The 15,707-nt window shown below is 32.2% G+C and overlaps 1 protein-coding gene across 1 annotated transcript in view; it reads right to left on the bottom strand.

The window, feature by feature from the left end:
• Positions 1-15,707, bottom strand: part of LOC114329820 (fatty acid synthase-like) — a 164,881-nt gene that overhangs the window by 58,185 nt on the left and 90,989 nt on the right. Inside the window, exons 13-16 of the mRNA XM_050646366.1 lie at positions 14,556-14,832; positions 6,024-6,259; positions 1,780-2,125; positions 676-942 (exon numbers count right to left, since the gene is read on the bottom strand). Coding sequence (XP_050502323.1) covers positions 676-942; positions 1,780-2,125; positions 6,024-6,259; positions 14,556-14,832 — 1,126 coding nt within the window. The remainder of the gene's footprint in view (positions 1-675; positions 943-1,779; positions 2,126-6,023; positions 6,260-14,555; positions 14,833-15,707) is intronic.

The raw sequence follows: 15,707 nt of genomic DNA, 5'->3' as shown, positions 1-15,707 counted from the left end.
GAAAACTTATTGGTCCATTTCCTTGGTAACACCTCCAAGGCTTCTAAAATTTGCAAGCCATATGGATGCTGAAGCGAAGAAGATAAGAGGGAATTCAAAAACTTACAATTCACGACCCCGCCTGTTCAGCTGGTAAATTCCAACAGAAAATGGACCTAGTTATTCAAAGGAGTAAAGTCTAATATAAAAATAAAATAAAAATTTCATTTTTAATTCAGTTGCAATGCGAAGGCAAAACAATCTTATTTTTTATATTAGTCTTTACTCCTTTGAGTAACTAGGTCCATTTTCTGTTGGAATTTACCAGCTGAACAGGCGGGGTCGTGAATTGTAAGTTTTTGAATTCCCTCTTGTCTTCTTCGCTTCAGCATCCATATGGTTTGCAAATTTTAGAAGCCTTGGAGGTGGCCTCAATAACCACACATATGTTGGGGATTTCTGTATACAGGCAGTTGGTGTATTTATTTATATCCATTACTGCGGTAAAAACAGGTAAGGAAGCATATTCTTTGATTTCATTTTTACTCGTTATAACCAAATATGCCTCGTTATAGAGGTGTTACAGTTCAATAGAAATTTCATGGGACATCTAGTATACCTCGTTATAAGCGAAACCTCGTAATAACCGTGTTCGTTATTGAGAGTCTACTGTATTATTAAAATACCAAGACTTACTTTATTTCAGATGTCTCTTCGTTAATGTAAACTGGTAGAATTGGCTCTACTTGCTTCTGCAGATAACCTCTATTGACCCATTCAAGTACTGATTTAGATGGTATTGTAAGCTTGGAAATATACGTCGGCACGTAAAGTAATCTGGTGTCAGTGGTAACAATTTTCAGTTGAAGCATGTTGTCCAAAAATGCTATCCAGTTATCAGTCCACTTAATAAGACCTGATTTGTCAGATGGATTAAATGCTTGGATATTTTGGAACTCGCCACTAAAATTAGTAAATACATGTATTGTTTCTAAGCAGATGCTATTATGCCTTTTAAAATATTTACAACTTTGTTAGAATACGCCAGTAAAATAATAGATTGTTTTGAGTCAATAAGAAGGGAGTCAATGAGATAGAAATTTTTTAAAATAATGCTAAGTTTGCATATGACACCGTCCTTGTTGCTGACGGCTTTAAACAGATGTAGATAATGCACCAAGAATTCCGTACTGTCACCATGAGAGCCTAAAAATAAATTTTTCAAAAACACAATTTCTCTAGCCAGATGAGCTCAGTATTTGGACTGCGAGATCAGAATCCGTGGAGTCTAGCAAAAAATTTATCTGAAGAGAACAAATCTACCTTGAGTAGCATTTGGAACGTTAAAGGATATTTTAGCTGAAAGATTGCAATGCGTCTGAAAAGAAAAATATTTAACCAGCAATTCAGCAGTGATGACGTATGCAGAAACAAGAACAATAGTGTGTAAACTCCAAGTTGCTGAAAGATCACTTGAGAGGATAGAAAATGAACAGAGGAAATATGAAACAGAATGGAAGTAGAATGCTCAATTACAAAAAAGTTGGAAAACAGAGCCCTACAGTGGTACGGGCATGTACAAAGAATGCTAGAGCACAGCTGGCCGAAGAGAATATTAGACTGGGATCCGCCGAGAAGAAGACGGAGAGGAATACCTGCTATGAAATGGAAAACTTACATAGGAAATGCTATATGTCGATAGAGATCTCAGAGAAGGTGACTGGGAGAATAGAGTGCTGTGGAAGACAAAAACGGCGACTCATAATGGGAAAAAACCAAAGAAGAATAAGAAATACTTACCTGTAATTATAGCCTCGCAAACGCAACTCTTTATAGACATCTTTCCTCGTTAAACAATCTTTATGCTTATCAATTGTATCAACACCATTATAAGAAGTGTGATCTTCAACGGTTGTGACTTTTCCTGATACTATGGTAGATCCACCTTCAACGATTTCAAATCTACCAGAGGAAATATTTAAAAATATTATAAATTTTACTGCTCCCGCTTTTGGTATGTTAGTAGCTCTTGAAAACTTAACGTCCTCAAACATGATGTGTTTGACTGTAAACGGAACATCTTCTATAATGGAAAGAGTTTCCCAAATTAAAAATAGGTATCCCGTCGCTGGAAAGAGGTTCCTTCCTGGAATGAAATACAATTGTAGCATTTTAAATACAATTCTAACCTTTTGAACACTTCCTGAGAGGTGTTCATTTGAGTAGAAATTTAAATAGCTGTTGGTGTTGGTTGGATTTCTGTACATTTTGGTTGCATATCCTTTAACTTCTTTGGTGATCAGCACATCCAGGAAAGGAAGTGAATTGTTTTCCTCTTTTTCCATGGTGATTCGGTTGATTCTTCCTGATTGTTGATTTGAAATTCACCATGGAAAAATAAGAAAACAATTCACTTCCTTTCCTGGATGTGCTGATCACCAAAAAACTTACAGAGAGATAATTTGTTTTAAGAAAGTTAAACCAGGGTCCTGATTCTAATTAATTTCGAGGTCACTATTTAATTTCGACGCCGCCATGATGGTCGCAATGTATAGCGAGCCTTATTCATTTCGATATTAGTTACAACTGGGGATATTAAAGGTATCATTTTGACACTGCTAAAAATTTGGGTTGGCGCTCCAGTTTATTGGATTTATTGATGCCATTTTTGGGAAAAGTTATTTACCAGCTATTTTATTGCTAAAATCGAATTTTAAGATTGCATATTAGTAAAATGGGGTATGACAAGTCCGCAGAAAGTGTGTTAATTTATTTATAAACAAATTAGCACTCCTAAATCTTCTTTTTTTTTTAATTAGTGCTCTGTAACTCCTAAGGTTTTTCCTTTAAACCAAAAACACTCAAATAAAAATTCACCGTAATTTAGTTCTGCACAAAGTTATTTTTTTCCGATTTCCTTCAACAAAAATTTTACTCGGAAAATTCGAGTTTTCCCAAAAAAATCTGCAATTCTCAATTAAAATTTTAGGGAAGTAATTATTTATCAATAATTAAATAAATTTATGATATGAAAGATTTTTTATAGTAGATTATATATCAGGAGGCCGGCGAGAATCTATCCAATAGTTTAGCAATAATTAAAATGTTAATTATAATAACTAGAAAGATTAGGATACACCAGAATACTATGATTTTCGTATAAAAAATCACTATACCTATTCAACGTACTTTACAGAATTGAAATTGGACTATTTGAGCGGTCTCAGGAATGTTACAAAGAAACAATTATTTGGCTTATAAACAAATAGAACCCCTCAGAAAATATTAGATTAAATTAAATTAAGTTAACGCTGTTAAAAAGGGCAGGGCTTCTGTGCCCTTTTCGAAGAAAAAAAAATTGAATTGCGAAGAGTGCGGTTCTAGGTATAACCGGTCAAATTTTACCGGCATTTGCGACAGAGTTATAAACAACAGGATTTTAATCTTTGGACCATTACCTTTTTATTCCGGTCCTCTTTGTACATACAAATTTTCATATCTTCAAGACACTCATAACAAAAAAGATTTATGTCACCAAGTTATTTAATTATTGATAAATAATTACTTCCCTTAAATTTGAGTTGAAAATTAAAGATTTTGTTTAAAAAATCCGAATTTTTCGAGGAAAATTTCTGCCGAAGGAAATCGGAAAAAATATCTATGTGCAATATATCTTATTGTTTGTCTTCGAACCTAATATGCATTAACGTATGTATACATAGTGGGCCAAAGAAAACAGTCTACCTCGATATTTGGCAGTATTTATTAGACTTTAAGGAAATGACGAAACAGGTCGATTTTTGATCTAAAGGGGACACATTTTTACGGTACATACTGTTATGATCTGCTTCTTATTAATTTTATATTAATTATTATTTATCTGATTAATTATTTAATTGTCGCATTTCATACATAAAAAAACAATAAATAAAAAAAATCTCAGGGTGCCTTTTTATACTATTAAAAAAAAAAGTCTAAATAATCTTACGTTATACTTATCTTCTCTCGTGGGTTCAGTATCTCTTAGTTGATCCTAATCGGGGTAAAATAGGGAAAAGAAATAGAGCCAAATATAAAATAAACATACAGAATTGTCTTTTATTTATCAAATCAATACTCGAAAAATCTATCAAATCTAAAAACCTGTGGACACAGATGTCCGAATGAACTTTCTACTACTTAAATTTATTTTAGTTAAAAAAAAAACAATTTATCGGTTTGTTCCCGATGACTTTGGTAAAACAAACTAAAACAAAACAAATTTATATATTCGCAAGATCACCTATATTTACTATTTACTTTTTGAAATATTGGAATTTTAATTCATATGCTTTTTACTCAAAAATTTAGTTTCCGAACATAAAAATCTCTTTCACATAAATTGACTGACCTTTTGCTTCATTCACTCTGATGTCTTCTCGTGACCCAAAACAGCTCTCCCTCGTTGACTATGTTAAAGGCTACTCATCAAAGCCCTCTCCGTTCTCCAGCTTCAAAACTATCAGCATACCAGCACCAATTCTCCAACAAGCCGGGCCTCTTTTGACACGTACTCGATTCAAACAAAACTCCAAAAATTCTCTGCTCTCCTTCTCACAATAATACAGAATCAAAGAGGTATTTCGTCTCAATTTGATCTGTCTCTCGTTCCACTTTTCAACACTATTCTCCACTATCAAACAACCACTGGTACTTGCTAACTACTTATCCACCAAAACGTCGACCGCTCCTCAGCGCTGCCAAATAACATACTGACTTCTTTTTCAAACTCTCTCAATCATTCAAACCACTTTTCCCCTTCCAACTTGCCAAGAATCATAAACAATCTTTTCCATTCGACAAACAAACAGCCTTTTTCAAAATTATTCCGACCATCCTAATTACTTTCGGGGAACTATACAACCTTTACTCGTGTTGAACAAAGATATTAAAATTCCAAACTTTCTTTTAAAACCACTTTTCTCGAAAATGATAATTACATCCAGCTGTGGATTCTATAGTTTCCGTAGTAAACAAACTTTCTCCATTTTAAACCTAAATACATCGTCCTTTTCACTTTAATTATTCACAAAAGTCTTTAATGGTTCATCGGAAAACTCATTAAAAGAGAAATCCACTTACATCCAAACTAAATTCTAATAAATATTTACAGCTCAATATACAGGGTGTATCAAATTTATGTGCCCGCGTTATTTAAAAAAAATTTAATTTAATTTTCATTTTGCTTTTGATTGATAAATTGAAAACACAATAATACATTTGTCATTTGTCAACCCACTCCCTTCCATTTTCCCACCCCTTATTTTTAAATCGGGAATAGGGGTCCTGTGCTAGCTCATTTAAAAGGTTATTCAAGTCTCTATTCAGTAATATAAACATTAACATAATTATTGATACAGGGTGTCCAAGAAAAAATATTTTAATTAAATTAATTGACACAAAAAGAAGAATGTGTGTAATTTATTTATTTCAAAATACATTCTGCTGTCACAAAACAGAAAAAAATATTTTTTGATAAATAAACATTGTTTTTCGCTTAATTTCAATGTTCAAGCTGCCACTCATCTGCCTCTTAGTAGGTTGAATATTGAATTTAATCGAAAAACAATATTTATTTGTCAAATAAACATTTTTCTCTGTTTTCTCTCAGTAGTAGAATGTATTTTGAGTTAAATAAATTGCATACATTCTTTTTTTGTGTCAATTAATTTAATTCAAAAATATTTTTCCTGGACACCCTGTATAAATAATTATGTCAATGTTAATATTACTGAATAGAGAATTGAATAACCTTTCAAATGAGGTAGAACACGACCCCTATTCTCTACTTAAAAATAAGGGGTGGGGAAAATGGAAGGAAGGGGTTGACAAATGACAGATGTAGGTATGTACCGTAAAAATGTGTCCCCCTTTGATCAAAAATCGACCTGTTTCGTCATTTTCTTAAAATCTAATAAATACTGCCAAATATCGAGGTTGACTGTTTTCTTTGGCCCACTCTATATATGTAACTTTAAAAAATAATAAACAAATGATACAATTACCATCAATAACATGTCCTTGAATAAAAGTCCATTGATGGTCAGTCAATGTAACAGTGACGGATCTTGGACCAAGTTGACATTTCTTAGACATTTCTAAGTTATAAGAAGGAATAAACCAATCACGAGTATGTTCCCACTTAATAAATGGTGAAATCAGCCTTGTTCCTTTACTTACAGGGAATGACACTTCTGGGTAAAATTTAGCCAACTGAAGATCGTATCCATTGACATATAAACTAAAAAAAAAAATCATTTACATCATTAATGCCTGGTTGCACCAACAAATCTTAAGCTTTAGCTTAGCCCAGCTCAGCTTATAGATAGGCTGCTTTAAGTTTCACTTATAGTATGACAGATTTAACTGAAACCTTCAAGGTCACTTGCACCGCATCAACGAACGTATGTCGTCTCTTCTCTTCACGTCTGTAGATGGGCAGTGCCTTTCTCAGCTCAAGAAACAGGTAGGTTTTTAAAAATGCCCCAAGTCGGCTCAAATATTAAAACTGCCCGATATAAAATATACCAGGTCGGCTCATGGGATATTAATTATTATTACTATCAAGTATCAAATACTTTTACATTGAAGATAAAAGGCCAAAACAGTAACGCAGCCATTTTCCTATATCTGAACTTTTATCTTTATATTCATTAACCAAACCTAAGCTTTGGATTTTTCTAAACCAGGTTTGTGTTAAATGAAATCGACAACCGGAAATTTTACAATTTGGCCAAATTTTTACTACAGCATTATGAATATAATAGTCATTTCAAAATCAATGGCTACTTCTTGTGGCGAAAATATAACTGGGCTTTAAAGGTGTCATTATACTCTATTTTGTCTGGATACTGAACTAGTAGTTAATTGAAAGATAAATTGATTGCACTACGAGGTGTCGAGCGAGTAACATGGTTCTGTATTTTGTCGTGCTTTGTAAAACATAGTGCAAAAACAATGTACCAACAACAAGTGTACCTTCAACTAGAAATAATTGTTTTTGACTACATGAGCAGCGGCGTAGAAGATACCCAAACAGTCAATATGTCTCAAACATCTAGTAGCCCAGTAAATGAACGGGAAATTCGGCGATACCGTGTAATTTTCAGGGGCAACTCCGAATTGCATGAAAATTTGGATTTAGGTTCTACTTACCCTCCACTTCAAAGTTGAAATTGTGCCGTTGGTTGCTTTTACTTGGGGGGTGACACTCACCCCTTCTCGTGGGTGAAAAAACATACGGTCAAGATAAGACCGGAAATTGATAAATTGACTGATTTTAAGCAATTTTTGTTCTATAGAGTTTTTTACGTAAGTCAATACTCTTCGAGTTATTTGACATTGAAAATGTTGATTTTTCGACAAAAAAACTACGCTTTCAGACGCTTTTTCGCAAATAACTCAAAAAGTAAATCTTATATCGAAACAAATATCCCTAGCAAAAGTGTAGCTTATAAAAAACCCAAAAAAATGGTGTATCAGTAAAGTCTATCAATTAAATAAAAACAAAGTTGTAGCTCACGAAAAATACGTTCTTATTCGTCTAATTCCAAATCGAATATTTCAACGTGAAATCACCGAAAAATTAAAGCATTTTTCGGGAAAAACCCATTTAAACTTTTATAAAATGTTTATAAAAAGCTTTGTTCTAATTGTTAATAAAAGTTTTAGCATTAAAAATAAGCGAGGTACGCTCAAAATAAAGTTGGCCCTCTTTTTTTTGTAAAAAATGATGAAAATGTCGACGTGTTTAGCTCCCCAAATGAAATAAATCGCTACCGCTTTACAAACAATTTACTTACCTATCTATTTTTTATATGATCTATCAGTCTCACCGGTTTAAAGTGTTTATTTTTGAAAGGGTTATAATTGAGAAAGCTTGAATGGGTCACTAATCACGAGTGTATGAAAATTTTGAACAGCCATATCTTAACCAATTTTTGTCTTACGGAGAAACAAAATAAACTAGCATATTTATAATAGCAAAACCTACATTTTTTTACTCCTTAAGATTTTTCTTATCACTAATATTTTTAAGTTACTTTGAAAAAAATGAAATTTTTCAAAAAATTTTAGAAAAATTTTTTTACTATAAAACCAAATGTTTTCAAAAAATAAGCACTTCAAACCAATCAAACTTACAGATGATGTAAACAATAAACATACAGTTAAAATAGATGGTAAAGCCAAACGATTAATTTCATTTAGGGTGCTAAATAGAGGGACGTTTTCACGATTTTTCTTACCAAAAAAAGGTGCCAACTTTTTTTTTTTCAGTGTAACTCGTTTATTTTTGATGCTATAAACTTTTGTAAAAAACAAATAATAAGCTTTTTTTCGATACTTTAAAAATGTTAATAAGGTTTTCCCGAAAAACCCTTCTTTCTTCGGTGATATCGCGTTGAATTATTCGATTTGGAATTAGACGAATAAGAACGTATTTTTCATGAGCTACAACTTTGCTTCTACTCAATTTATAGACTTTACTGGCACACCATTATTTTCGTTTTTTTATAGGCTACACTTTTCCTGAAAATATTTTTTTCGATAAATATTTACTTTTTGAGTTATTTGGGAAAAACGGTCTGAAAACGTAGTTTTTTTTGTCGAAAAATCAACATTTTAAATCGCGAATAACTAAAAGTATTGACTTACGTAAGAAACTTTATAGAACAAAAGGTGCTTAAACTAAGTCAATTTATCCATTACCGGCCTTATTTTAAAAACGCGTTTTTCACCCCCCGAGAAGGGATTAAATGTCACCCCCAAGTAAAAGCAACCAACGGCACAAATTCAACTTTGAAGTGGAGGGTAAGTAGAACCTAAATCCAAATTTTCATGCAATTCGGAGTTGCCCTTGGAAATTACACTCCAAAACGGTCATTTATTGGGCTATAGCCAAGCTTTATCTTATGTATCAGTAGCGAAATCGATTCCACTGCCAACATTTCCTTTCCAACCAAGAGAAACTGTTTCTTAAGTTCGCAAAGAACCCAAAATTTTTGTACATTTCTGTAATTCCAAGATAAAATTATTATTATACCTACTAATGGGGTACTAATACCTACCTGTTAATCTTCGAGCTGACCTGGGCGGTTTTTAAAATGTACCTGGGGTATCATAAAGGACTAAAGGATTATAGTGAGCCGAGATGGGAATACCCCTTGTAGATAAATGTGTTTTACTGTACTGTGTACCAAAATCTTCTATTCTTATCTGTACAATCCAGAGCCCTGATTCTAAATCAAATTTCGACACTAAACAAGTCGCTTTCAATATGACGACGTCGAAATGCGACTGTGCGAGCCTTGTGGATTTTAGTTGAACTAACGAAATGACGTCACGAAATCGCGACTATCGAAATTAATAGCGACTCCAAAAAAGTGGTTGATATTATAATTTCGATGTCGAAATTATTTGACACGGAGATGAATGAATGGCCAAAAGCGAGGGTAGGTTTAGTTTAGATGTGTTTTGTTTATTTCTTGCAAGGAAAACTAAAGCAAAAGGTATTAATATGGCTGGGTTTAATTGAAATTTGCTTGTTTTGAGGAATTAGATAGAATAGTATTAAATTAGAAATAGGTATAATAATTGAGAATGTCCACAACATGAATCATCAACTCAATGAAAGATGTAAGGTAATAATCTGGGAATATTAGTAAAACAAGGCTAAATAATTACCAGCTATTTTATTGCTGGACATGCTGAAATCAAATCTTAAGATTTCCTATATTAGTAATATAGCTGTGCAAAGTCCACAGAAAGTGTGCTATTTTGTTTATAAACAAATTAGCGCTCCGAAATCTTTTTTTTAATTATTGCTCTATAACTCCGAAAATTTTAACTCTAAACCAAAACACTCTCATAAAAATTGACAGTAATTTAATTCTGCACATTGATAATTTATTTCAATTTCCTTCGACGGAAATTTTCCTCGGAAAATTCGGGGTTTCCAAACAAAATCTTTAATTTTCAACTAAAATTTGAGAGAAGTAATTATTTATCAATAATTAAATAATTTGTTGACAGTGACATAAATCTTTTTGTTATGAGTGTCTTGAAGATATGAAAATTTGTATGTACAAAGAGGACCGGAATTAAAAGGCATCTAATGGTTCAAAGATGAAAATCCTGTTGTTTATAACTCTGTCGCAAATGCCGGTCAAATTTGACCGGTTATACCTGGAATCACTCCTCGCAATTCAATTTTTTTTCTTCGAAAAGGGCACAGAAGCCGTGCCCTTTTCAACAGCGTTAACTTAATTTAATGCAATCTAATATTTTCTGAGGGGTTCTATTTGTTTATAAGCCAAAAAAATGTTTCTTTATAACATTCCTGAGACCGCTCAAATGGTCCAATTTCAATCCTGTAAGGTACGTTGAATAGGTATAGTGCTTTTTTTATACGAAAATCACAGTTATTCTGGTGTATCATAATCTTTCTGGTTATTATTTCGACCGAATTTTTTTAATTAACATTTTAATTATTGCTAAACTATTGGTTAGATTGTCGCCGGTCTCCTGATATACAGAGAGATATACATATATTTCAAACTAGTGACGTCATCCATCCGAGAGTGATGACGTAATCGATTATTTTTTAAATAGGAATAGGGGTTCATGTTGTAGCTCATTTACAAAGGCGTTCAATTCTCTATTCAGTATAGGGCTTTTCATTCACAGTCATTTATTTCGAGCTTCTGTCATATTTCGTATAATCCGTAAATATTAATATTATACACAGATTATTCAAATGACAGGAGCTCGAAACAAATTACAATCGATGAAAAGCCCTATTATAAACATTAATATCATTATTTATACAGGGAGGCGAAAAAATTTTTTGAATTAAATTAATTGACGCAAGAAGAACAATGCATGTAATTTATTTAACTCAAAATACATTCTATTGCTGTCAGAAAATAGAAAAAAATGTTTATTTTGCAAATAAACATTGCTATTAGCTTAAATTAAATGTTCAAACTGCCAATAGGTAGGAGTGAGGCTGTTTGTGATTTAATTTAAGCGAAAAGAAATGTTTATTTGTGAAATAAACGTTTTTTCTATTTTCTGACAGCAGTACAATGTATTTTGAGTTAAATAAATTACATACATTCTTCTTTTTGCGCCAATTAATTTAATTTAAAAATTATTTTTTGGCAACCCTGTATAAATACCTAATGATATTAATGTTTATATTACTGAATAGAGAATTGATCGCCCTTTCAAATGACCTACCACACGACCCCTATTCCCATTAACAAAATTATCGATTACGTCATCACGCTAAGATGGATGACGTCACTAGTATGAAATATATGCCAAAAAATTGTAATTTAAAAATAAAAATCGGTCTCTTTCGGGATTTTGCTCCAAAATCGTCCGTTTTAAAGAAATGAATTTATTCCATAATTTAGTCCCTCTGTATAATCTACTATAATAAATCTTTCATGTTATCAATTATTTAATTATTGATAAATAATTAGGTACTTCCCTAAAATTTTAATTGAAAATTGCAGATTTTTTGGGAAAACTCGGATTTTCTGAGTAAAATTTTTGTTGAAGGAAATCGGAAAAAAATAACTTTGTGCAGAACTAAATTACGGTGAATTTTTATTTGAGTGTTTTTGGCTCAAAGGAAAAATTTTAAGAGTTACAGACCACTAATTGAAAAAAAAAAGAAGATTTAGGAGTGCTAATTTGTTTATAAATAAAATAACACACTTTCTGCGGACTTGTCTTACCCCATATTATTAATATATGCAATCTTAAGATTCGATTTTAGCAATAAAATAGCTGTTAAATAATTTTTCCCAAAAATAGCATTTTTTCGATAATTTTCCCAGACTATCAACAAATTCCAATAAACCGGAGCGCCAACCCAAATTCTGAGCAGTCTCAACATGATAAGGTTAATATTCCCAGTTGTAACTAATATCGAAAAGAATAAGAATCGCTATACTCTGCGGCTGTCATGGCGGTGTCGAAATGAAATTGCGACTGTCGAAATGAATTAGAATCAGGCCCCAGGTGGCAAAGCTGAACATTGATCTAAGACTCAATGATGAAACGCGTATGTTTCGTAAGCCGAGTCTTAAGGCGGCGCCAGATATGCGGTATTTGGCAAATACTGAACAAGTGCTTGCTAAATATCAAATATTTGAGTGCTCATGAAAGTGTTCGTTAAACGGCAAGCACCTTGCACCACATATTCGAGATTTTTCGTGTATCGAGCCACTGTGGGAACAACAAATATATTCTAAACATCTAAACGAACAAAAAAGGTACAGAATGGATAGTGATACAGAGCTTCTTATAAATTCAGCTGTTATTTGTCATTATGTCTGGTGGAAGTTTATTATTAAATAGCAGAAAAAAAAGCAATTTGCATTCCATATTATGGGTTCATTTTCATATGCATCCAAAAATTGTAAAATACTTTCATTGGTCCACTCCATATTTACTATTTTCAATATTTCCTACACTCTGTGACAATAACTAAACTACTTTAATAAACGTTATAAATTTTAACCTAACCTCAAAAACTTGTTTCTGCTTGCAAGAATACGTGGATGACGATAAAAATATTCCAACGGCGAATATTTGTTTACTTTGAAGTGTTGAAAAGACCGACAACGTACGGAAACACGACAAATATTCGACACGCACTAAAATTGGTCAATTACAAATAGCAAGCAACCCCTCCACACTAATAGGCAAATTGGCTCCGTGCGTCTCCCCTCTACTTACAGTCACGTGACACGCTGTCAGATTTTGTCAGGACGTTTTAACATTGAGTCTTATGGGATTATTTTGTTAAACTTGAATATTTTATTTTGTGGTGATAATAACCGAATACAATTGTTAGAATTCATTAGTTATTAATTTATACTGTAATTTATAGTGCAACAAAAATATTTTCTTTTTCGTTAATAAAGATTTATTGACATAAACTGCGATAGTGAGGTTATGTATACAAAATCAAACTGATAATCAATATTGGAAATAGAAGAATTTATATCAGATTAAGTGCGTTTTTATTTTCTGTTTATATTAATACATAATATCACTAGCGTGACACGGCATTTTTTTTAAATGTCTCATTTAAACATACACAAAGCGTCCTGATAAAATTTTAAAAAACCGCCACCATGAGCAGGTCGGTCGATTTTGCTTTGACACTTTGTTAACGCTCAGAGCGAATAGCAAGCATTTGTTCGGTATTTGCCAAATACCGCATATCTGGTGCCGCCTTTAAGCTTAAAATCTGTTGGTGCAACCGGTCATAGACTATACGCTGTTGAGATTGTAAAAATTAATGAAAAGTAAATTAAAAATTAGATTGTAAAAGTTGATAACAAGGTCTTCTTTTTTATTGTATTTTTTAGAATAATACACTGCGCATCAGAAAAAACGGGCCACCCACAAAATGGGTCGTTTTTATGTCTCGAATTTCCTAAACCTGTTGTCCTATTTAAATGATTTTTTTAAATATATTATAGCCTTATTCTTTAACAATATCGCTGTAGTAATATTGTTACTTGACAGGTAAATTGTCATTGTATACCGGGTGTACCAATCAAACTGTAATTTCTTTTTAAAATTCACCACACCCTGTGTAATATTCTAGCATTTATAAAATACTGAAATTAAAACCATTTATAGCCTCAGGTTTTCTTAACTTTCTCTTTTTTGATTCATGCGGTTATGTTGGATAATAAAAAAGTTAGGTACTTTAACAACTACCTAGCTATGTTCTTCATCAATATTGGGTTTCTAAATAAGTGCGACAAACTTTAAGGGGTTATTCTGCATGAGAAAATAATGAACGTTTGCTTTATAAACATATGTCCGCAAATGCTTCGTTTCCGAGATGCGGGATGTTGAATTTTTTCTTACACATTTACGATTTATTTATTGATCTAAATCCAGTTAAGATATGCAAATGCAATTCGGTAGGGTTTAAGAAGTAATTATTGCTCATTTTTTGACATGCAATTAAGAATTTTGTATTCACCATTGGCGTACACACGGGTAATATGAAATAAGAAAAAATTCAACATCTCATATCTCGGAAACGAAGCATTTATCGGAATTATCCCTTAAAGTTTGTCACACTTATTTAGAAACACCTTGTATTGATGAAGAACATGGCCAGTTGTTAAAGTACTTACCTTTTTTATTATCCAACATAAGGGAATGATTAAAAAAACAGAATGTTAAGAAAACCTAAGGCTATAGTTGGGTTTTAATTTCAGTATTTTATAAATGCTAGAATATTCCACAGGGTGTGGTGAACTTTGAGAAAAAATAAATCACAGTTTGTTTGGTACACCCGGTATACAATGACAATTTACCTGTCTAGCAACAATATTATTACATGGACATTGTTAAATAATAAGGCTATAACATATTAAACAATTATTTAAATCGGACAACAGGTTTAGGAAATTCGAGACATCAAAAATGACCCATTTTGTGGGGTGCCGGTTTTGTCTGACGCGCAGTGTAAATGAGATTGAGTATGTACTTACTTTCCTAAGATTTTCAAAAATTCCGTCAAATAATTATCTTCATGTTCAGACACTAAAGGAATAACTTTAACGTTGTCAATAGAAACATCTAAACTTGGGATTGCGCCAAACCTTAGCACTACTGAATTCTTCTCAATATAATCTAGTTTGTTGGAAGTACCATTCATCAAAGCTCTAATGAAATAATCTGCAGATCCAAATTTTTCCAAGTCTTTCTTAGATGCTATGTTCGAGTGGTTTTGTAAGATGTTGGACAGGTTGGATGCTAATTCTTTTTCTAAAATATTGTTAAAATATTAAAACAATACTTAAAAATGTGTGTCGTATAATATGTCCATTTTTGAAGCAGAATTACTATCTAAAAGTAAAGGAATAATAATTAACGGAAGAACCATTAACAACATAAGATACGCAGATGACACCGTTATTGTGGCAAGCTCTGTTGAACAACTCCATCTCATACTAAACAAGACAAGCATTTTTTGTGAAAAATATATACTAAAAATTAATATAAAAAACACTAAATAAACTGCTCGTCAAAAGCTAGGGATATATGTAGTAAATTCTGCTGAATTTTTATAGTAGATTTTTTCGTGAACAGATTAACGGATTCCGCTAAATATTTTTTATTATTTTAGACTTTTCTTTAGTATTTACACAGCTATTTATGTGTTTTAACTGACGACATGCGTCACATCACACATGTGAAACATAGAAAAACATATTAAAGAGTAATACCGTCTAGTTTCTTTGTTATTAAAGATATCAGAGAAATTAAAAAAAATAAAATATTCAACAAATATGAGACGACAACATAATATCGGGGTATACTCACCTTTGTGCCTTTTTCTCCCTACAAGGTGTCTCAAACTTTTGTTTCGGTTAAAACACATGATAAATTACAAAACCGTCTATTTTTTTTGTTTCTAAAGATATCAGGGACATTCAAACAACAGCTTGTTTACAAAACATAAGACTACAATATTATTCTGATGTATACTCACATTTGTACCTCGTTCTCCCTACAGGGTGTCTCAAACTTAACACAAGAAAAACATATTTTTTTTCTTCCACCCGGTATAAGTACAAGTGTAAATACTAAAGAAAAGGCTAAAATAAAAAAAATAGCGGAATCCGTCTGTTCGCGAAAAA

This window comes from Diabrotica virgifera, chromosome 3 (genome assembly GCF_917563875.1).
Source record: "Diabrotica virgifera virgifera chromosome 3, PGI_DIABVI_V3a".
Classification (NCBI taxonomy): Eukaryota; Metazoa; Arthropoda; class Insecta; order Coleoptera; family Chrysomelidae; genus Diabrotica; species Diabrotica virgifera.
This window is presented reverse-complemented; position numbering and strand designations above follow the sequence as displayed.